General features: G+C 36.2%; 4 protein-coding genes across 4 annotated transcripts; 2 read left to right on the forward strand and 2 right to left on the reverse strand.

Annotated features, from left to right (window-relative positions):
* The first annotated feature begins 1,071 nt into the window (after nucleotides 1-1,071).
* On the forward strand, nucleotides 1,072-3,661 carry LOC148213410 (cytochrome P450 71AU50-like). The gene is made up of 2 exons (XM_088119193.1): nucleotides 1,072-2,102; nucleotides 2,729-3,661. The coding sequence occupies exons 1-2, from the start codon at nucleotides 1,230-1,232 to the stop codon at nucleotides 3,365-3,367; spliced, it is 1,512 nt and encodes a 503-aa protein (XP_087975319.1). The 5' UTR covers nucleotides 1,072-1,229; the 3' UTR covers nucleotides 3,368-3,661.
* Nucleotides 3,662-4,995: 1,334 nt separating this feature from the next.
* Nucleotides 4,996-7,661, forward strand: LOC111005927 (cytochrome P450 71AU50). Its single transcript, XM_022277626.2, has 2 exons — nucleotides 4,996-6,678; nucleotides 6,820-7,661. Exons 1-2 carry the CDS (start codon nucleotides 5,806-5,808, stop codon nucleotides 7,432-7,434), a joined length of 1,488 nt encoding a protein of 495 aa, XP_022133318.1. The 5' UTR covers nucleotides 4,996-5,805; the 3' UTR covers nucleotides 7,435-7,661.
* Nucleotides 7,662-7,729: 68 nt separating this feature from the next.
* LOC111005926 (pentatricopeptide repeat-containing protein At4g19191, mitochondrial) lies at nucleotides 7,730-10,014 on the reverse strand. The gene is given in 2 exon segments (XM_022277624.2): nucleotides 7,730-7,956; nucleotides 7,959-10,014. Coding segments are annotated over 2 exon segments (1,938 nt in total). The 5' UTR covers nucleotides 9,873-10,014; the 3' UTR covers nucleotides 7,730-7,932.
* An 825-nt stretch (nucleotides 10,015-10,839) lies between these two features.
* Nucleotides 10,840-17,557, reverse strand: LOC111005548 (Leucine-rich receptor-like protein kinase family protein). The gene is made up of 3 exons (XM_022277073.2): nucleotides 15,990-17,557; nucleotides 13,923-15,521; nucleotides 10,840-11,656 (listed from the first exon to the last, which is right to left on the reverse strand). The coding sequence occupies exons 1-3, from the start codon at nucleotides 16,930-16,932 to the stop codon at nucleotides 11,079-11,081; spliced, it is 3,120 nt and encodes a 1,039-aa protein (XP_022132765.1). The 5' UTR covers nucleotides 16,933-17,557; the 3' UTR covers nucleotides 10,840-11,078.
* Between the last annotated feature and the right edge of the window lie 1,945 nt (nucleotides 17,558-19,502).

Below are 19,502 nucleotides of genomic sequence, written 5' to 3' on the forward strand. Positions count from 1 at the left end.
CCACTATTTATGTTGTCTCTCTGCCTGCTTTTTCATTTTGTTTTCGAGTTCAACCACTCTCGAGACATGAGGATTTTATGATTGTAATCAACATCTTTATCTATTAAATTATATTCAGATTTACTTGTAGTCTCTTTATTTGCTTGTTGCAACTCCAACAACAATAATTCAATAATCACTGCTCTAAACTCATTAAACATCCCCGTAGTGATACTTACACATGGTTCTCAATCAGATCTTTTAAGTGGCATCTACTAACTCAATTGTTATAGTGTCAAACAAGTCTCTTCAAGATTGCAGTGCCAATAGCTTATATGTTATTCCACCTAATTTTCCAAAATATTGAATGCAGACAATTAGACAAGATTCTAGCAGGTTGAATTTACAAATAAAAATTATTTCTTGGAGAGGTTATTTGGTATCTAGGTGAATGTTCTTTTTTTTTTAATAAAAAAAAGATCGATCATTCATTCAAAAGGTAGGTAAGAAACATACAACAAAGGGAGGCTAAACGAAATCACTTCAATTTAAAGAAATGTGGAAATGCCATAATTACAAAAAGAAACTTTTATTTAGATGACCAAGAGAAAGCAATCGTTCTTATATCATCCCATAGAATGTAGGTCTATATTCATCTGAAAAGAGACATAACTAGGTGAATGTGATAGGTTAAAAAACTAATTTTATTTGGATCTCACTAAAGAGATTGTCCTGGAATACAAATGGGTCTATCAATGATTCGTTTAACAGTAGTTCTATTTGTGCATTACTTTGATTTGAAGCCTTCGATAGTATATTGTCAAAAAATTCTGTTTAGCTTGACCCAGAATTCGAGATCTTAGAGTTAATGTATTAACGACTAAGAAACGTTGATGTGGTAAGATATCAAAACATATTAACAGATGTATCGGAAATAATTTTCATCCAATTATTGGTAGTTTTTTTTTTTTTGAGAAATCAATTATTGATAGTATTAATTGAAGACCATCCATCAATCCAACTTTTCATGTTTGATACTACTCTATTTAGTTTACCATTGGTTCTTATTGACTATTAGACCAAACTATAATATTAAGATGTTTAACAAACTTTCCTCTTTAATTTGTAGATGTTAACAAACTTTCCTCATTATCTTCGGGTCAGTTCGAGATTATCCAACAACTGACCCAACCTGATCCAGTTGCCCCCTAATTTAAATTGTGTAGCGCTTTAGAAACCTCATCACAAAAATGGGTTTGATTTGGATCATAATTGTTCCTCTTCTTGCTCTTGCACTTCTCTTCCGACCATGGCTATTGAGGAACAGCCACAAGAAACTGCCTCCTGGTCCCAAAGGGTTTCCAATTCTGGGTTGCCTTCACTTGTTAGGAAAGCTTCCCCACAGAGATTTTCATCGTCTGTCTCAAAGATACGGACCAATCATGCACATGAAACTTGGTCTTGTTCACACCATTATCGTCTCTTCCCCTGAAGCTGCAGAGCTGTTCCTCAAAACCCATGACCTTGTTTTTGCCAGTCGCCCACACAGTGAGGTCATCAACTATATATTTCATGGTCAAAAGGACGTTCTATTTGCTCCATACGGCTCTTATTGGCGCAATATGCGCAAAACGTGCACTCTTGAGTTGCTTAGCAGCCACAAAATCAGTTCTTTCGAGTCAGTGAGAAGGGAAGAAGTTGGCTTATTGATTGAGGATCTTCGAGAGGCTGCAAAAAGTGGTGTGGCTGTGGATCTTACTTCCAAAATCTTCTCTCTTACTTTAGAAATGACCTGTTTGGTGATCTTTGGAAGAAAATATGAAGGGGAAGAAGTTCATGGGAGGAGTTTTAAATGGCTGCTGCGAGAGGCCTCGCGATTAGGAGCAGCTCCTAACTTGGCGGATTTCATTCCTTGTATTGCACCACTTGATCTTCAAGGGTTGAATCGTCGAGCAAAATTTGTTAATAAAGTACTTGATGGGTTTCTAGAGAGCATCATAGATGAACATCTTCGTGAATCTAAGAATCATACCAAGGATTTTGTAGATGCCATGTTGGACATTTTGGGCTCTCGAGGAACTGAGTATCAAATCAATCGATCCGACATCAAAGCCGTCATTTTTGTAAGTAAACATTTTGTTTCTGTATTCATGAATTATTTGATGGGTTTTCTGAGAGAAGCTTGATCTACCATCTAACTCATGATTTAATGATATCCTTTTTTCTTTTTCTATTTTTTTAACGGAAGAAAGAAGAAGAACACGAACACGATGGAGATCGAATTGACGTGAAAAACAAAAGAAGTGGAAAAAGAGAGAAAATGCACGGGAAAGAATATGAAATATGATGGGAAACGGGGAGGAGTACCTCGGGATAGAGGTGAGGTGAGAAAAGGAGGATTAATAAACCATTATAAAAAATAAAAAAAAAAAGAATTTTGGTGGTTTCGAGAAAACCAAAGAAGGGGCTAGAAGGTTGGTATTTTTACCCTTTTTTCTAATATTCGGTGGGTATTTTGGTTTTTTCGACCAACCAACCAATAGGTTTTGTAAAATGCAAAACCGATACCGGCCGAACCATAATATAAACTGACCGACCAATGTCAGATCGTCATTCAATGCGTTTAATGGTTTGATCCCTCGTATAAATATTGAATGTGTTTTTTTTTTGTTGGTTTAGTAAATTAATGTGAATCATTTTTTCTTTTTTAACAACTATATGCACTAATAATTGTATACCTCATTTTTAGGACATGGTTCTGGGGGCAGTAGACACTTCGGCCACCACCATGGGATGGGTACTATTCGAGCTCATCAAACATCCACAAGTAATGAAGAAATTACAGGAAGAATTAGAAAATGTCGTGGGTTTGAATAGAAAGGTGGAAGAATCCGACTTGGGTCACATGAAATACTTGGACATGATAGTTAAAGAGACTCTCAGGTTGCATCCTCCCGGTCCAATATTAGCTCCACATGAGTCTCTTGAAGATTGCACAATCAATAACTTCTTTATTCCTAAAAGATCACGTATAATAGTGAATGCATGGGCAATTGCACGAGACCCAAGTGTCTGGACTAATGCAGAAAAATTCTTTCCTGAGAGGTTTATTGATAGCAAAGTGGACTTAAAAGGAAGAGATTTTCAACTAATTCCATTTGGAGCTGGTCGAAGAAGTTGTCCTGGAATACATATGGCTCTAATTGTAGTTCACTTAATAATAGCTCAACTTGTACATTGTTTTGATTGGAAACTTCCAGGTGGTATATTGCCTACTGAATTGGATATAACGGAAGAATTTGGCTTAACTTGTCCTAGAGTTCAAGATCTTATAGTTACTCCTATCTATCGCGGGCTGTCGAGTCGAACTCAAGGTGGGCTGCTTTGACGATGATTGCATGTGGCTGTTTCGTTGGTTGCCTTTCGAAGATGAGAAATAGTCTGGCATGCATAGTCGCGGCGTCTTCGTTAGTAATGATTTTGTTGGTAACTTGCTCAAGAGCTCATTAGGTTAAGAATGTTGTCATATCTTTGGTCTTTGTGGACACTAGTAAGATTTATAGGTTGGAGATTTTACATATGTTATAGGTAGGTGTTCCACATTTTGATGTACTGTGCTAGAAAAAAAGAAATCTAATAAAGCATAGTTCAATGTGTTAAAGGCACTTATATCCGACTTAAATGCCGTGAGTTCAAATCTTAAAAACAATTCCTGTTATAAAGTAGAAATATTTATTTATAGTATAATTATATAGTAAGGATGGATCAAATTAGAAATACAAAAAATAAATAACTGAACTGACTCGAGAGTTTTAAGCTTTCAGAATCATATGGGGGCAATTCTCCAACTGGAGTTCTTTCAGTTCAGATAATGAAAACCCTCTTATATGGTTTGAACCAATCCGATTCATCAAGCTTTTTTGAGATCTCTTCTGGAGCCATCTCATTCCAAAAAAAATGTAGATTCTTCCTTTGGTGTCTATTCCACAGAGGCCTTAATAGTGCAGATAAGCTTCAAGCTCACAGAGGCCTTAATAGTGCAGATAAGCTTCAAGCTCACTTTCCCTCCATAGCTGACAATCCTGACTGGTGTATCCTTTGCCATAACAGTGAAAGAATCATTAGACCATTTGTTCTTGCATTGCCCTTTGGTCTCATCTCCTTTCCATATTCGAAATACAAACTATTATTCCCAATTGCTTCGATGCTTTTATACTCGAGCATCTATCAAACCCTCTCAAGAGCCAACAAGACATTCTTTGGAGTAACACATTTGGCTCTCCGTGGAATTTATGGTTGGAACGCAATAATCGTATCTTTTCAGAGGCCGAAAGATCTCGCGCTTCTCTAGCTACTATTTCTCTCCATTAGAATGTATTTATTTAAGTATTTCTTTTTGTAGATATGTTTCTTACATACTCTTGATGATATGGTACCTTTTCATCAAAATAAAACATTCATCCTTCGGAAAAAAAAAATTTAACATTTAACCTTTACAAAAGATATATTATGTTATAACCAATTAAACTATGTTCCTCGGATCTAAATGGGAGGAAAATAAAAAGATTGATTGAAGTTTACAACATGGTTAAAATTTAAGTAATCAATCAATTTTTTTTTTTTTTTTGAATGATTCAATCGCTATTATTTAAGAATTATATCAAATGACTTTATATGAAATGACATACATGAAAGACATGTTGCTTTGTCTCTTGCTCCTCAACTTGAAGGAAAGGAAACCAACAAAACTAAAAATAGGCGATTAAATAAGATAGATGTAGATAAAAATCTTCAATACAAACATCAAGAACAGACAAACGGGGTGAGATATATATGGATTAAAATAAGATACGTGTTAAATCAAACTTTTCAATACGAACATCAAGAACAAACGAATTAAGTTTTGTTAAAAAAATAAAATGCAAAACAAAATATTAACCAAAAGTCATATGGATCCCACATTCTCCATATTAGTTAATATCCAAATCAATTATAAATCACGAAACATCATCTAAAAAGGAACAACCAATAACTTCCCTATCAACTTCCCATCTTTTTTTTTTTTACAATCGGGAGTTAGGAACTTTGCTCCCTTATACTCGAGCACTTGTGTTAAAATAAATACAACACTAACTATAGTTGTAAGTTTCTACCGGTACTACAGAATAGTTTTCTTTAGATTTATCTGGAAGATTGTAAATAAATATCTAAGGAATAAGATCTAGAAATATCTTAGTTTTTCTTTAGGCTCTAAGAGATTCTAGAGAATTCTTTTGGATAAGAAGAATATGTGAGATCAAAAAGGGTCTATAAAAATCTGATCCTTCCCCAGGGATGTCCCCATAGGTGAGACAATTAAGGGAATAAAGTGAAGAGAGTGAATTAAGTGAAGTGAGTGAGAAAAGTGAGAAAGTGTGAGAGAGAATTTCGTAATAAAAATTACTTTCTTCGAGCGATTGTCTTTTTCCTTTTGTGCTAATTTATTCAACACCTACGCCTACGCCTGCTTCAAGACCCGGATCCGAGAGACATCAAAGTTTTTTTTTTTTGTATTTGCTCACTTGAAAGTTCAAACTCGAGATTAAAAAAAAAAAAAAAGGAGTAGTTCGAACTCTAGACCTCTAAACTGATATGACCAAATGCTTCAAAAGTCCTTGCCCGCTTGGGCTCCATACCGACTCCCATTTGCATCCACACATATCATAACTGATATTATAAATTTACATTCCCGAAGACACAAAGCCTTGTATTCATCGAGCGGACGGCAATTGATCTCTGTTCTTTTAAAGAAGCCAGATTCCAAACAGCCTTACCATTAATCTCCTAATGGCTTGGATTTTGCTCGCTGTTGCTCTGGCTGGTCTTGCTCTTCTGATCTTAAAACCATGGCTGTTCAGAAGTCAGAACAAATTGCCTCCTGGTCCTAGAGGATTTCCAGTTTTTGGTAGCCTTCATTTGCTGGGGAAGCTCCCTCATAGAGATCTTCGTGATTTGTCTCAAAAATATGGATCCATTATGTACATGAGACTAGGCATTGTACCCACCATCATTGTCACTTCTCCTCAAGCTGCGGAGCTCTTCCTCAAAACCCATGACCTTGTTTTTGCGAGCCGCCCATTTTTTGAGGCCTCCAAGTACATGTCTTATGGTCAAAAGAACTTGGGGTTCGCTCAATATGGCTCTTATTGGCGTAATATGCGCAAAATGTGCACGCTTGAATTGCTTAGCCATCACAAAGTCAATTCTTTCAGATCAATGAGAAGGGAGGAGGTCGGGTTGTTGGTCCATTATCTTCGAGATGCTGCCAAAGATCATGTTGTCATAAATCTTAGTTCTAAAATTGCTTCTCTGAACACAGATATGACTTGTTTGATGGTGTTTGGAAAGAAATATGCAGACGCAGAGTTCGATGAGAGGGGTTTCAAGTCTGTGATACAAGAGGCCATGCAGTTGGTGGCTACTCCTAACTTGGGAGATTTTATTCCTTGTATTGCAGCGCTTGATCTTCAAGGGTTGAACCGTCGTTCAAAAGCTATTAGTAAGATATTTGATGGGTTCTTTGAGAAGATTATTGATGAACATCTTGAATCCAAGAATGAAAACAAAACCAAAGATTTTGTGGATGTCATGTTGGACATCATGGGCTCCCAAGAAACCGAGTACCAAATTGATCGGTCTAGCATCAAAGCCATAATTCTTGTAAGTAAACTTCTCACACATTTAATTAATTATGACTTTCTTCTTTTTAGGTATAAAGTCACTCCAAATTTATCAACTTGTACACTTGGGCAAAGGATTTTCAATTCTTGGTTGTTCTAATTGGCTTAACCCATTTTTTAGGATATGCTTGTTGCAGCAATGGACACTTCAGCCACCACTGTCGGATGGGCGATAGCTGAGCTCATAAAGCATCCACAGGTCATGAAAAAACTGCAAGAGGAATTACAAAAAGTGGTGGGTTTGGATAGGAGGGTGGAAGAATCAGATTTGGATCACTTGGAATACTTGGACATGTTCGTTAAGGAAATTCTCAGGGTACATCCAGCAGCTCCGTTATTAGTTCCACACGAGTCTCTTGAAGACTGTACTGTTAATGGCTACCATATTCCTAAAAAATCACGCATAATAGTGAATGCATGGGCAATTGGACAAGATCCTAACTCCTGGGTTGACCCAGAAAAATTCTTTCCCGAAAGGTTTATTGGTAGTCAGGTGGATGTGAAAGGAAGAGATTTCCAATTGATTCCCTTTGGATCTGGTCGAAGAGGTTGCCCTGGAATGCATATGGGTCTAGTCGTGGTTCATTTCGTGATAGCTCAACTTGTGCATTGCTTTGATTGGAAGCTTCCGAATGGTATGTTACCAGCTGAATTGGATATGACAGAAGAATTTGGTTTAACTTGTCCCAGAGCTCAAGATCTTATGGTTACTCCTATTTATCGTCTTCAAAACTAACAAGTTGAGTGTTGCAAATAACTTAGTCAAATAACTACTATAGAATGTTATCAACTTTTGTACTATCAATAGTTCTAATATTCCTAATAAAATGCAAATAATGATGAACCATTTAAATCTAACTTAAAAGAGCTATAGTATGTTGTTGGCTTTTTATGTGTGGACTCTAGTTGAAAGGTGTGTTTGGTTGGCAAGATTTATAAACCATTAAAATCTCTCCTTGTTTAGAGTCTTTTAAATTTCTCCTTCTCCTTGTTCATCATTCCATAGCTTTGTATTTTTGTTTCCATCGGTAGACAGGTGAAATGGGGCTCATTTCGTCATCTTAAAAGGTTTCCAAAGAAGTACACTTTCCAGCAATTTCTTTGAGAAGATGCTAAAAGATTATATGGGTGGCAAAATAACGGACCTGAACATGACACCACCTCCAGAAACTTGTCTTTCTATTCTAACCATAAGAATTGGAACAAGGACAATCAGCATAATTCCATATCATTTTCAACAGTTATCTGGGCATGCGACGTGGATTCTTCTTCTTTCAACTGCAGAGTTAAATTTTCCAACACTGCATAAATAAGCAAGCTGTCATGATGGCCTCTGTCCTCAACAATAAACACATGAGACTTTCCATTCACTTGAACAGTACTTTTCCCAGGAGATTTCCTCACTTTGTTTGATCTCATCATTTTTCTCATATCTGCAACTCTATCCCATCTTCCAACTGATGCATATATATTAGCCATCTCAACAAACGAAACTGCAACCTGCGGCTGCAATTCAAAGAGATTACGAGACACATATTCACCGATTTGCATGTTGCGGTGAATCTTACAAGCACCAAGCAATGCACCCCATATGCCCACATCAGGCTCCATAGGCATATCTTGAATAACCTCCAAGGCTTCAATTAGCTTCCCTTTCCGTCCAAGCAGGTCTATCATGCAGGAATAATGATCCAAACCAGGATTTATACCATATCTTTCAGTCATCATCATAAAACATTCCCTCCCTTTCTCAAGATAGCCTTCATGAGAGCAAGCTTGAAGAACAGCTACAAACGTGACATGGTTTGGCATTATTCCCGACTCTGACATCAGATGGAAGATATCTAAGGCTTCTCTAAATTCCCCATTCAAAGCACAAGCTGCAATCATGGCCGTCCAAGAGACGATGGTTCTATTAGGCAAACCGTAAAATACGTCTCGAGCATCACTCATGCTTCCACATTTTCCATACATGTCTATTAATGCATTGGAAACAACCACATCTTGTTTCAATCCATGTAAATATGAATAGCGTTCGATCCAATGTCCTAGCTCAAGTGCCCCTGCTTTACCACAACCTGATATCAGGGAAAGAACTGTAACTAAATCAGGTTTCTCACCAGCTTCTTCCATAGCATTAAATAATACTAAGGCCTCATCAATGCGCCCCACCTCACTATACCCACTAATCATGGCAGTCCATGAAACACAAGTTCTAATGGACATGCCATCAAATAAAGTTCTAGCCGAGAAAATATCTCCACACCTTGAATACATTGATATAAGGGTGTTAGTTAATGAAATATCTGAATCGCAGCCCAATTGTACACCATGGCCATGAATAAGGGAACCATAAACTAGTGCTTCAGGTTGCATGCAAGAGGAAAGCAGGCTAATAATCGTACTTGCATCAGGCTTAAATCCATCACAGATCAATCCTTTGTAGGTATTTACAGCATCTAAATATCTCTCAAACTTTGCATAGCATGAAATTAATGAATTCCACGAGACAGAAGATCTTGCATGCTTTTGAATCCCCTTGAATACCATCTCTGCTACCTGCAGTTCACCGCATTTGGAATAAGCAGCAATCCAAGTGTTAGCAACTGAGACATCAGCATCTAATCCTGTTTCAATCCCAATAGCATGAACAGCTTTCAAGAATCTTAAACTTTTGGCAGATAAAACTGCTCGAGTCAACCCAATGACAGTAGCTGGATCTGGCCGAATTCCCACTAATCCCATCCCTACAAACAGATGAAAAACTCGATCAGGGGAGCCAAATTGGGCAAAACCAATAATCATAGCGTTCCACGATGCAATATCCCTAACAGGCATTTTCTCAAACAGGTTATACGCATCCTCCACTTTACAACACTTGACATACATATCGACCATGGCCGTCTGAACAAAGATATCAGAGTGGAATGGGGATTTGACGACATGGGTGTGGATGATCTGGGTGTTACAAAGATTGGAGAGCTTCGCGCAGGCTTTTGCTATGAAGGGAAATGTGAAATTGTTGGGTTGCAGACCATTTAGTTTCATTTGACGGAAAAGGACGAGGGCTTTGAACGGATGGCCATGATTTACAGCGTCCCTTATGTTGGAGTTCCACCAGGTGACAGTTGAAAACTTCGAAAATCGGTTGAAATGTGGAGGCAGTGAAGACATCACCACTTCTCATGGTGTTTGGCGGACCGCCGGAAAAGTTATTGGATAAAACTTAAAAAATTTGCATTTCGAATTCAATAGAAAATACTTATTAAGGGTAAATGATTTTTTAAAACAGAAATCTGAAACGAAACTTTGCCGGTGGTTTTTCTTTTACATCAAATTTAAAATACATATCCATTACTACTGATTTATACTCGTTTTAAAAACATTGGATAGATTTGAAACTGTAATGTGAGGACATTTATTTTTCTTTATTAATATAATAAAAACAAAACTGTTATTAATAATTCTTTCTTGTTCTTTCTATTTTTATTAAAAAAACATATTTAATAATTATTTTTTGTTTGTCGTTCTCTAAAATTTTAAGTAAAGAAAAGTATAAATTTTATATGAAAATTTTTCCTACTATTCAACTTTTATGTTATATTTATTTTTTTATAGTTATTATACCTTAAGTTAATATTAATAAAATAATATTTTTATTTATATTTAAAAAAAACTGAAAACAAAAATATTAAATAAAAACTTGATTTTGTTATTCCTAACGTTTCTACACAATTTTGTAAATACTTTTTTAAGAAAAAAGAAACAATTACCAAATAAATACTTATATTTCTCCCAGACTAAAAAGAACTTGAACTTGTCATTGGAATGGTGGGTTGTAACTTGAAATTCACAATACCAAACATCGCAATATATACGTATTAATATTTATAAAATTTCATCTCAAAATCAATTGACAACCTTATATTTTCGATATAAAAGTCCTTTTTAACACTGTGAAACTGTCCAAATACTATCATTTCTTCAAATTATGAGTTTGATAATGAACTAATTTATGGATATCTTAGTCCCCTAATGAAAAGAAGGGTGAAGAGAAAGGGGCATCTGGTAAAGTCCAAATGTTGGCACTGCCACCAAAAGGGTATGTATGATTGATAAGATAAAACAAACGAGAGGGAAGGACATTGAAAGTGAGCGACATTTTTTTTAACATCAAACTGAAACTCTTGTAGAAAAAGAAGAAGAAAAAATCAATGGATGGGTTGTCCATTTACAATAAAATGGTGACAATTAGCCCAAAAATCAGTAGGCTGAAACCAATACGAAGTGAAAAATAGGAAGCAAAAACAATTGGGTCGAGGAACGCGAGGAAAAAAAAACTAATTCCAAGACGCATGTACACAAGGGGGAGGTGGAAAATCAAACAGATATAGCACATAAATCATCGAAGACTTGTCTGATGTTAGGCCTCTCATTTACAGGGAGAATGCACCTGAGGGATACCACCAACAGTTCATCCATAGCTTTTGACGGCTCTTCTCCAACGATGATATCTCTGTCTATGCAGTCCATTCTTCGTCCTTCTTGATCGCATAGACGCACCCAATCCGTGAGATCGACAGCCCCCGATTGGCCCGATATTATGTCGCCTGCACTTCTTTTGGTTAATAGCTCCATTACAATCACTCCAAATGAATAAATGTCAGCCTTGAAGGATGGACCAGGTTTGGCTGCAGAAGCCAATTCTGGAGCACAATATCCAAGCGCTCCTAGATTGAGTATCTGCTCCGCAATGCCTGCTGGTGTCATCAAGCGGTGAAGTCCATAGTCAGTGAGCCGGGCATCAAAATCATGGCCTGCTAAGATTATATTTGTTGGCTTCAAGTTTCCATGGGGGAGGCCTCTGTCATGAAGGTATAACAGGCAGCGAGCAACTTCCACTGCAATTTTTAGTCTCTGGCTGAACGACAACCGAGAATACCTTCGAGGTGTTGATTCTGCCAAAAAAACAAGATAATAAAATGAATCACTCGAACACAAAGTAATCTTAGAGAGAGTCTAGTTGAAGGAGAAAGTACTTCTGCAAGTAAAAAGTATGCAAGCATGTCAAGGATGGTGATATTCTGGTGTTTATACAAAATCAATTTCCACGAATATTCAGGTATCTGGCCTGGTGAGTTACTTATAATAAATAATTGCAGACTTGGCAGGAATTTATGTTGCCAAGCACAAGGCTTAACATTCTTGTTCCCTGTTATAAATTGACATCCCAGAGAGATTTTGGACGTGGTAGTTACAAACAAAATAATGAACATAGAGACTGCATCAGTGAAAGCAGGTCATTTCATATTGTTGTGCGGACAATCATATGGAGATAAACCTAATAAAACTCTAAACAGAAATGCTATTAAAGCTCTTTTTTACGAGATTTGAATGAAAAGAAATAGAAATGTCTTCAAAGATAAGTCTGGAAGTTTTAGTAGTTTGTGGGATCTTACACGATTTCCCACCTCTAGTCTAGTTGGTGTTTCCTCCCAACTACTACCGTAAATATAGTTCATTTTCTTGCAACCTTGGGTTGAATTTTGAGACTGTTAGGGAGATTTCTCATCTTTCACTCCCGTGTTTGCTTGTCTTCTGGCATGAATTGGTTTCTTATATAAAAATAATAATAATAAAAGTTAAATAAAATAATTACAGTTCCAAATTTTGCTACAGCAAAAAATTGAAGTCTGTACTTTAAGAAGCCTATCAATTTTGCCCTTGGACACTATCATCTAATTAAATTGTCACGAAGCTGATGTGACCTCAACTGTCCATTTATTTGCAACTATAAAACCAATCAAAGTAGCAAATTACAGAATCTAGAATCATAATTTAACCAAAAAATGTATAACAAAAACGTCGCACTAAAGAAATCAAAATTTTAAAAATTTAAGATGGCAATTAATGGGCAGGGACTAGGTGACGAGCTATTTAGGTTAAGACAAGCAGCTACAAGAGGCCCAAAACTACGACACTGGTCATTAGACGGTCTAATTTAGACCTCATTGACAACAATCAAGTGTGTCCATGGCAAATGGACAAATAAGTTTTTCCACAACTTCCAAATATTTGCTGAAAGAGCCTAAAACTACGATGAAGGCACAAGACTCTCGCATCTCTTCAAGCTTCCCTGAGTTCTGTAGAAATTATCTCCTGTATCCAAATTCTTGTGGAGTATAGGGAGGATGGAAACTTGGCAAGCCAGGGATTTACTACTCTCTGTAGCGTTTGGTACAAGTGTAATAGGAATTAGGGTGGCTGATCTATTATCGTAGACTTACTAATAGTTAAGTTTTGTGGTTTAGTCCACTTTACTGCTTCTCTCGAGATTATATTACTTTCTAATTTTGCATTTTTTTATTATTACAAATACAGACAATACAAGGGATTTATTTGTTTGAAAGACTTATAGTAGCTTTGTGTAGAGCTTTGTATCACAGGCTTCTTTTCATGGTGTTTTCTTAGGCTGCTGGATTCTATAGCAGACTTTGCTTGCACGTCTATACCTAATGGAAGTACTGTTTTCTATAGTAGAATCTGAAAGAGTGAGCGAGATTGATATCAACAATGTAAAAACCTTAGGGTGAAAACAGTGTGTTGGATAAAGAATAATTACGTAAAAGTTATAGATCAGAAATGAGTGTCATGGAAGCAACGAGTGCTGAAATAGTATCCATCCTACATGGAACTCCGAGCTATTGATAGAGCCTCTCAAAAGTTTTTCACGATAAAGGGATCATTCTAGGCTTGAACGATACTCCAACAGAAAAGAAAATAATGGTTTTGGCTTCAGTTTATCATGAAAAACCATTTTCCAAGGTATTCTCTTCCATTTACCAATGACCAATCATTTATTTTTATGCATGCATAGTGCAAGAACGTGTCCTTAGATGCCCCTCACAAGCTATTAGCATCAGTATGCCTTACATGCTAATGCTGTGACAAAAAGGGTAATGCCATAGTTTTTCACAATGATGTTATCAACTGTGTAAACTACACAGAACGGGTGGAAGAAAAAAAAACTTAGTCAACGGCAATATTATGCAATGTCCATATGGACCAAAAAGATTCAGCTTTCCTAGGGATTAAACCAATGGTGAAAAATTCAAAAAAAAGTGCGACGCCTAAAAGGCCATGTGCAGTTCCATACAGTCGGCAATAGTAAAATATAAGCAAGGAAATATCCAAATATGAAAAAAAAGTTTCTAATACTCTTACCGTAAAGATGTAGAGCTAAGCTATCTCCCAAAATATAGTCAGCTAAAAGAAGCCGCTCTTGTTCCCTGGGACCCCAATAATATGCTCTTAAAGGAACAATGCTCGTATGCCTCATTGATCCAATTCTTTTAACTTCCTTGGCAAATTCTTTCTTATGTTTGACCAGTCCAACACGCAACCACTTAACAGCCAGCATGAGTCCACTATCCAGAGTAGCTTTATATAATGTTCCATGGTTGCTTCTACCAAGAACTTCAGCTGGAGCTCTGGATAATTCCTCAGCAGTAAATAGCAGTGAATTGTCCAAAAAACACAATTCTCCAGCTAACCGATCTGGTGAATACACATCTAGTGTCACAGGTTGTTCACGCCCTTCAGCAAATTGATGCGAGGAAGATAATGGGGAACCTGGAGAGGAATTTCTCCCAGTAGTAACAGGATGATCGTCAAGCAAATTAGGAATAATCAACGATGAACTTGTTGCAGCACCCCCAGGCAAAACATGTTCAGAAATCTCAGAAGAAAATTCTGCCTGCCCAGATAATGATCTTGAAGTGGAGGTTAGTAAATGGTCATTTGAAAAACTTGAAGAGGTTGGTGGAGGCTGAATGTTCGGTTGGAATTTGAAAAGGGATGGCCTGAAACGTTCTACCTTAATGTCTCTCTCAGTACCTTGACTGCTAAATATACTTCTTCCATGGAACTCTTTAATTTGTGCTCTGTGGTAAGCCAGTAAAAGAAAAACAATCATCACAACTGCTCCAACTGCAGCAAGAATAATAGCTATTTGGATATTAGCTTTAGAAGTACGATGTCTTCCCTGCTCAGGAAAATTATTTCCAATTGAGTTTGTTGAATCATCATTTGGTATGCTAAGCTTATCATTTCCAGGACGAAATGATGAGATAGGCAAGCTTTTTAAGTTTTCTGGAATATCACCTGAGAGATCATTGTAGGACACATTAAAAACATGTAGGTTGGGAAGCATATCGGGAATGTGACCTGTAAATTTATTGTTCGATAAATCAAGAAAATCCAAGTTACTCAATCTGTTCAATTGATCTGGAAGTGATCCTGATAATTCATTCCTTGCAACATTAAGCAATTTGAGCCTTCCCAACTTATCTATTTCAGAAGGCAACCCACCAACCAAGGAATTATTCGATAGATCAAGATATTCCATTGGCAGATCTGATGGTTTAACTAATAACTCACTAACACTTGAACCTTGAAGGGGTATGGGACCAGTGAACTTATTTCCCGAAAGATTGAGGGTGATCAAGGTAACAGATGTGAAGAAACTAGCAGGGATAGTACCGCTAAGATCATTCAAACTGAAGTCAACTGCAGACATGCTAGGATAGTTCCCGATTGTAAAGGGCAAAGGGCCTACTAAGGAATTACTACTGACATTAAGAACCTTTAATCCCTGAAAGAAGGAAGTTGAGTTTGGGAAGCTTCCTGAGAACTTGTTTGAACTTAAATCAAGAACCTCAAAATTGGCTTCCCAAGTCTGCAAAACTGATATGTCGCCAGATAAAGCATTTGATGACAGGTCCAAAGTTTTCAAGGTAGAAGAGCCAACGTGAAGAATTGAACCTGCAAGGTTAATGATGAATCACGTTCAGCAAAATGTAACGTACGTGGATAGGATTATAGATCTAGAAAAACGAAGTTCATTTATACAAGTAGTAGACAGGTTATTTTAAAGTTCATATCAAACTGAAATCTACAAGAACGATCCCAAAGTCTTTGTATAATGCATAAAAGTAAAAGAAATGGTTCTTTCATGAAACCAAAACCAGTTGAACTTAACAAATTATAAGTCTAAAAATACAACATCATCGTACATGTGACTTAGTGATTTCAAGTATAGACAGAAAATTATGTTCTTACAAATAAATACCGAAAGGAATTCTTAGTTTTTCAATCATTACATTTTCGCATCAAAAAGAAAAAGAAATAACCATTATGTGTATGGCTTGAATAGATCCCATAAAGATCTAAGTTGGGAGATCAAAAATGTAAACCATAAATGGTGCGATAATGAGACAAGTGGTTCTTTACCTGTAAATTCATTTCCACTAAGATCCAATTCCTCCAATTGCAAAGAACTGTTTAACAGTTCTGCGGGCACCGAGCCAGATAAAAGATTATTACCAAGCCTCAAAATCCGCAAATTAGGCAAGGACCCAAATGAAGGCAATTCCCCCATAATCTGGTTATGACCCATATCCAAAACTACCAAGTTTCGAAATAATACGAGAGAGTCAACGTCGAAGAATCCACCATTCAATTTATTGTAACTTAAGTTGAAATTTTTCAACGTATTAGCAAGGCTAGAAATGTTGTCGGAGCCAATTGAAAGTCCTCCGTAGAACTCATTGTGGCTTAAATCAACATGTTCCACATTCCGCAGCTGGGAAACCAGCAGGCCAATGTTCCCATATAGCCGATTTGAGTGCAAATCCAAAACCTTGAGCTGATTAAGATTCAATCTACCAACTGGAAACCCACCACTGAAGTCATTTACTGAGAAATTTAGATAGTTCAGATTGTAGAGATCGTTGATCCGCTCTGGGATCGGCCCGTAAAATCTATTCGAAGACAGATCCAAATGCTGCAGACTATATAATGTCCCAAGAGTCGGAACAAGCCGTCCAGTGAAATCATTTCCCGAAAGACTCAAATTCTTAAGGCTTTTGAGCCCAATCAGAGTCTGGAACTTCAACTCCCCAGCCAAGCCAAGCCGGTCCAGCACAATTGCAGATACATTACCGTTCTCATCGCAGGACACCCCGGTCCAGGTCCGAGGGCAGCCATCAGAGTTCGAAACCGAGGACAAATCCCAGTTGCTGCTGACAACGTTGCGCGGATCTCTCAGAATCCCCTTCTTGAATTCAAGCAGTGAGTTGAGCTCAGAATCGGAGGCTGCGGATACCAAGACGACAAGCAGATAAACGAAGCTAACACAGCAAGCTGCGTGATGTAAATAGGAAACGAGATTCATTGGTGACAATGTGGAAAAAATAAAAACAAAACCCTAACGATTCATTGATGGAGTGTGCCCACACTAGAGAGAGTACTCCAAACCCTAGAACCAGTCTGAACGTCGAGGGGAGAAGAGAGAGAGTAGTATATGTACATCAGAATCCAGCCAAGGAAGACAGAGAAAGCGAATGCGTTAAAAGTTGCGGGTTTTGGTCAGGTAGAGAGTGTGAAAGGCAAGTAAAACAGAGTCAAATAAAAGGACAATGCCCCAACAACACTCTCCGGCTCGGAGGCCTTCTCCACCGCTGGCCGATGCTCTCCTCCGTCGCCCACATGCCCTCTCTTTCACAGTCAACTGGGATGGGTTAAAGGTGGGAGATTTTAGGGCAAAAAATATGCAGAAAACACAGAGAGACGGCTTCTTCTTCTTCTTCTTCTTCTTCTTCTTCTTCTTCTTCTTCTTCTTCTTCTTCTTCTTCTTCTTCTTCTTGTTAGGGTTGAAGAATTGAGAAGACGAAGGCTGGAAGAGAACTGAGCTGGCGTGGAGCTGCTGCTACGAGTATTCTTCTTCTTCTTCTTCTTCTTTCCCTATCCTCCTCCCTCCTTCAGTTACGCAGATAATAATGGAGGTTTTGATCGTAATGGGGGTGGATAACAGCTAAGCAATTTTTTTCAACAATATATTTTTAAATATTTCTTCTTATCTAAAATAGTATTCTAATTTCTAACTTTTAAGTTCCCTTCCAATACCAGAAATAAAATTAAAAAATGTACAGCTTAGAAATATGCGAAAATGAGTGAATCCTTTTTTTTTTTAATATTACCAAGATGTCCTTAGTAACGTTAAAACAAAAAATTACTTGTTTTCATATACTTCTAATTTATGTCTGAGTAGTCAGTATTAGTGTTTTTTTTAATTAATGATGTAACATATAAATGTTGGTGATAGATTTGACTTTTAGACCTTTAAATATACTATTAAATAGTAATGCCTTAATGGTTCTTTCTTTTTTAACCAAGGTCTTAACTATTAAATTATGTTTAATTTTACAGTGTTTTTCTTTTATTAATAGATTTAACTTTCAATGATCCTTTTCATTGAAAAAAAAAACACCTTTTAAGGATCCTAGAACACCCAACAATTAATATTTCATATTTTTCGTAATATAATTTTAGTCCATAAACTATATATTGCTATATCTTATATTTTGTTCCTTTTTGGAGTTTGCCCTTGGTATTAAAGAATTTATTTTGTTCTTTTTTTCCTTATCTAAAAAAAATATATATTTTTCTTTTAAAACAATTCTAAATTTGGAAAATGTGAAACTAAAAATAAAATGAAGAATTTTAGCAAAAATGAAAAATAAATAAAGTGAAGCATGAGATAGGCTATGATTGTGCAGTGATCTAGATTAGTGTCCAAAAAACACAACATAGGAAGAAATTAGTTTTATTTTGTTTTTTCTTTTGTTTTCCGGAAGGAAATGTAAAAAAGATGGTAATCATACCTTAATAAATGAATTACTTTTTACTGCTAAAGTTCTACCAGATAGTATTTACCTCAAAACTTTTATAAAGTGAGAGTTTTAGACTATTCCTATATAATATAGAATGATAGGTATAAGAATCTACAATAGATAATGTCTTTCAAATCTCAAGTTACTTTCTTATAAATTCAATTTTGTTTTAAAGATATTTTGAGTGTATAATGATATTTTGAGGGTATGAAATGTGTATAGTCCTTCGTTTAATGGGGAAGAAAGAATATGTTTTGTTCATTGGCAACCTATGTTTATATTTTGCACCATTGACCAATTGGCAACATTTTCTATCACTATATTTGCCCCGAAAAAAAAACATTTTCTATCATTATCGTTAATCCAAACATGCCTAAAACAAATAAATGGTGTTGTCCTCTATGGTTTTAAGTCAATGACGAGGACGAGACATCAATCGATTCTCTCTTCTTCCTTTTTTTTTTTTTTTTTGTCTTTGATGAATGAAGACAATTAAGGAATATATTAGATATTTTTATGGCTAATTTTAAGCATTGCAATTCAATTTGAAAGTATTTTATTAGTTGAATTTTGTGTAATTTCATTAATCGAATGCAATTTCACTGTAGATAAACAGAGAACACTTGAATGAACAACCATATTTTATTTCCTTGTATTAAATAGCCGGCCAACATGTTAAAAGACTTTTTTCTCTTAAACATTTAAAGAGTGAGCATGCTTATTTATTTTATGAGGACTAATTATTCTCCAATCAAATTGGTTTAGATTAAATTGACTTCCTACCAAATCAAAATGATATTAGTCAAGTGATAGACTCAATTGAAATGAGTTACATAACAATTCAATTTAGTTAAAGGAAAATATTTAGATCTTTACTGATAAGAACATATCTCTATGGCGACTACCATTGAATATTTGACAATTAAGAAAGAGAAATGCAAAAATAAAATTTTAAAAAAATTAATGAATTATCAAATATTCAATAATAATCAACATAGAAATAAGTTATTACGATTAAGGACCTAAATATTTTTGTGAGTCAAATCACATCTAAAAAGTTATAATTTTAACG

Source organism: Momordica charantia, assembly GCF_013281855.1.
Source record: "Momordica charantia cultivar OHB3-1 chromosome 1 unlocalized genomic scaffold, Mcharantia_2.0 BLBB01000001.1, whole genome shotgun sequence".
In the NCBI taxonomy this organism is placed as follows: domain Eukaryota; kingdom Viridiplantae; phylum Streptophyta; class Magnoliopsida; order Cucurbitales; family Cucurbitaceae; genus Momordica; species Momordica charantia.

Coding starts and splice junctions, on each gene's coding strand:
- LOC148213410 (XM_088119193.1), top strand. CDS start 1,230: ATGGGTTTGATTTGGATCATAATTGTTCCTCTTCTTGCTCTTGCACTT. Junction 2,103..2,728: donor ACATCAAAGCCGTCATTTTT/GTAAGTAAACAT, acceptor CCTCATTTTTAG/GACATGGTTCTGGGGGCAGT.
- LOC111005927 (XM_022277626.2), top strand. CDS start 5,806: ATGGCTTGGATTTTGCTCGCTGTTGCTCTGGCTGGTCTTGCTCTTCTG. Junction 6,679..6,819: donor GCATCAAAGCCATAATTCTT/GTAAGTAAACTT, acceptor CCCATTTTTTAG/GATATGCTTGTTGCAGCAAT.
- LOC111005548 (XM_022277073.2), bottom strand. CDS start 16,932: ATGAATCTCGTTTCCTATTTACATCACGCAGCTTGCTGTGTTAGCTTC. Junction 15,522..15,989: donor TAGTGGAAATGAATTTACAG/GTAAAGAACCAC, acceptor TTAACCTTGCAG/GTTCAATTCTTCACGTTGGC. Junction 11,657..13,922: donor CTTAGCTCTACATCTTTACG/GTAAGAGTATTA, acceptor TTTTTTTGGCAG/AATCAACACCTCGAAGGTAT.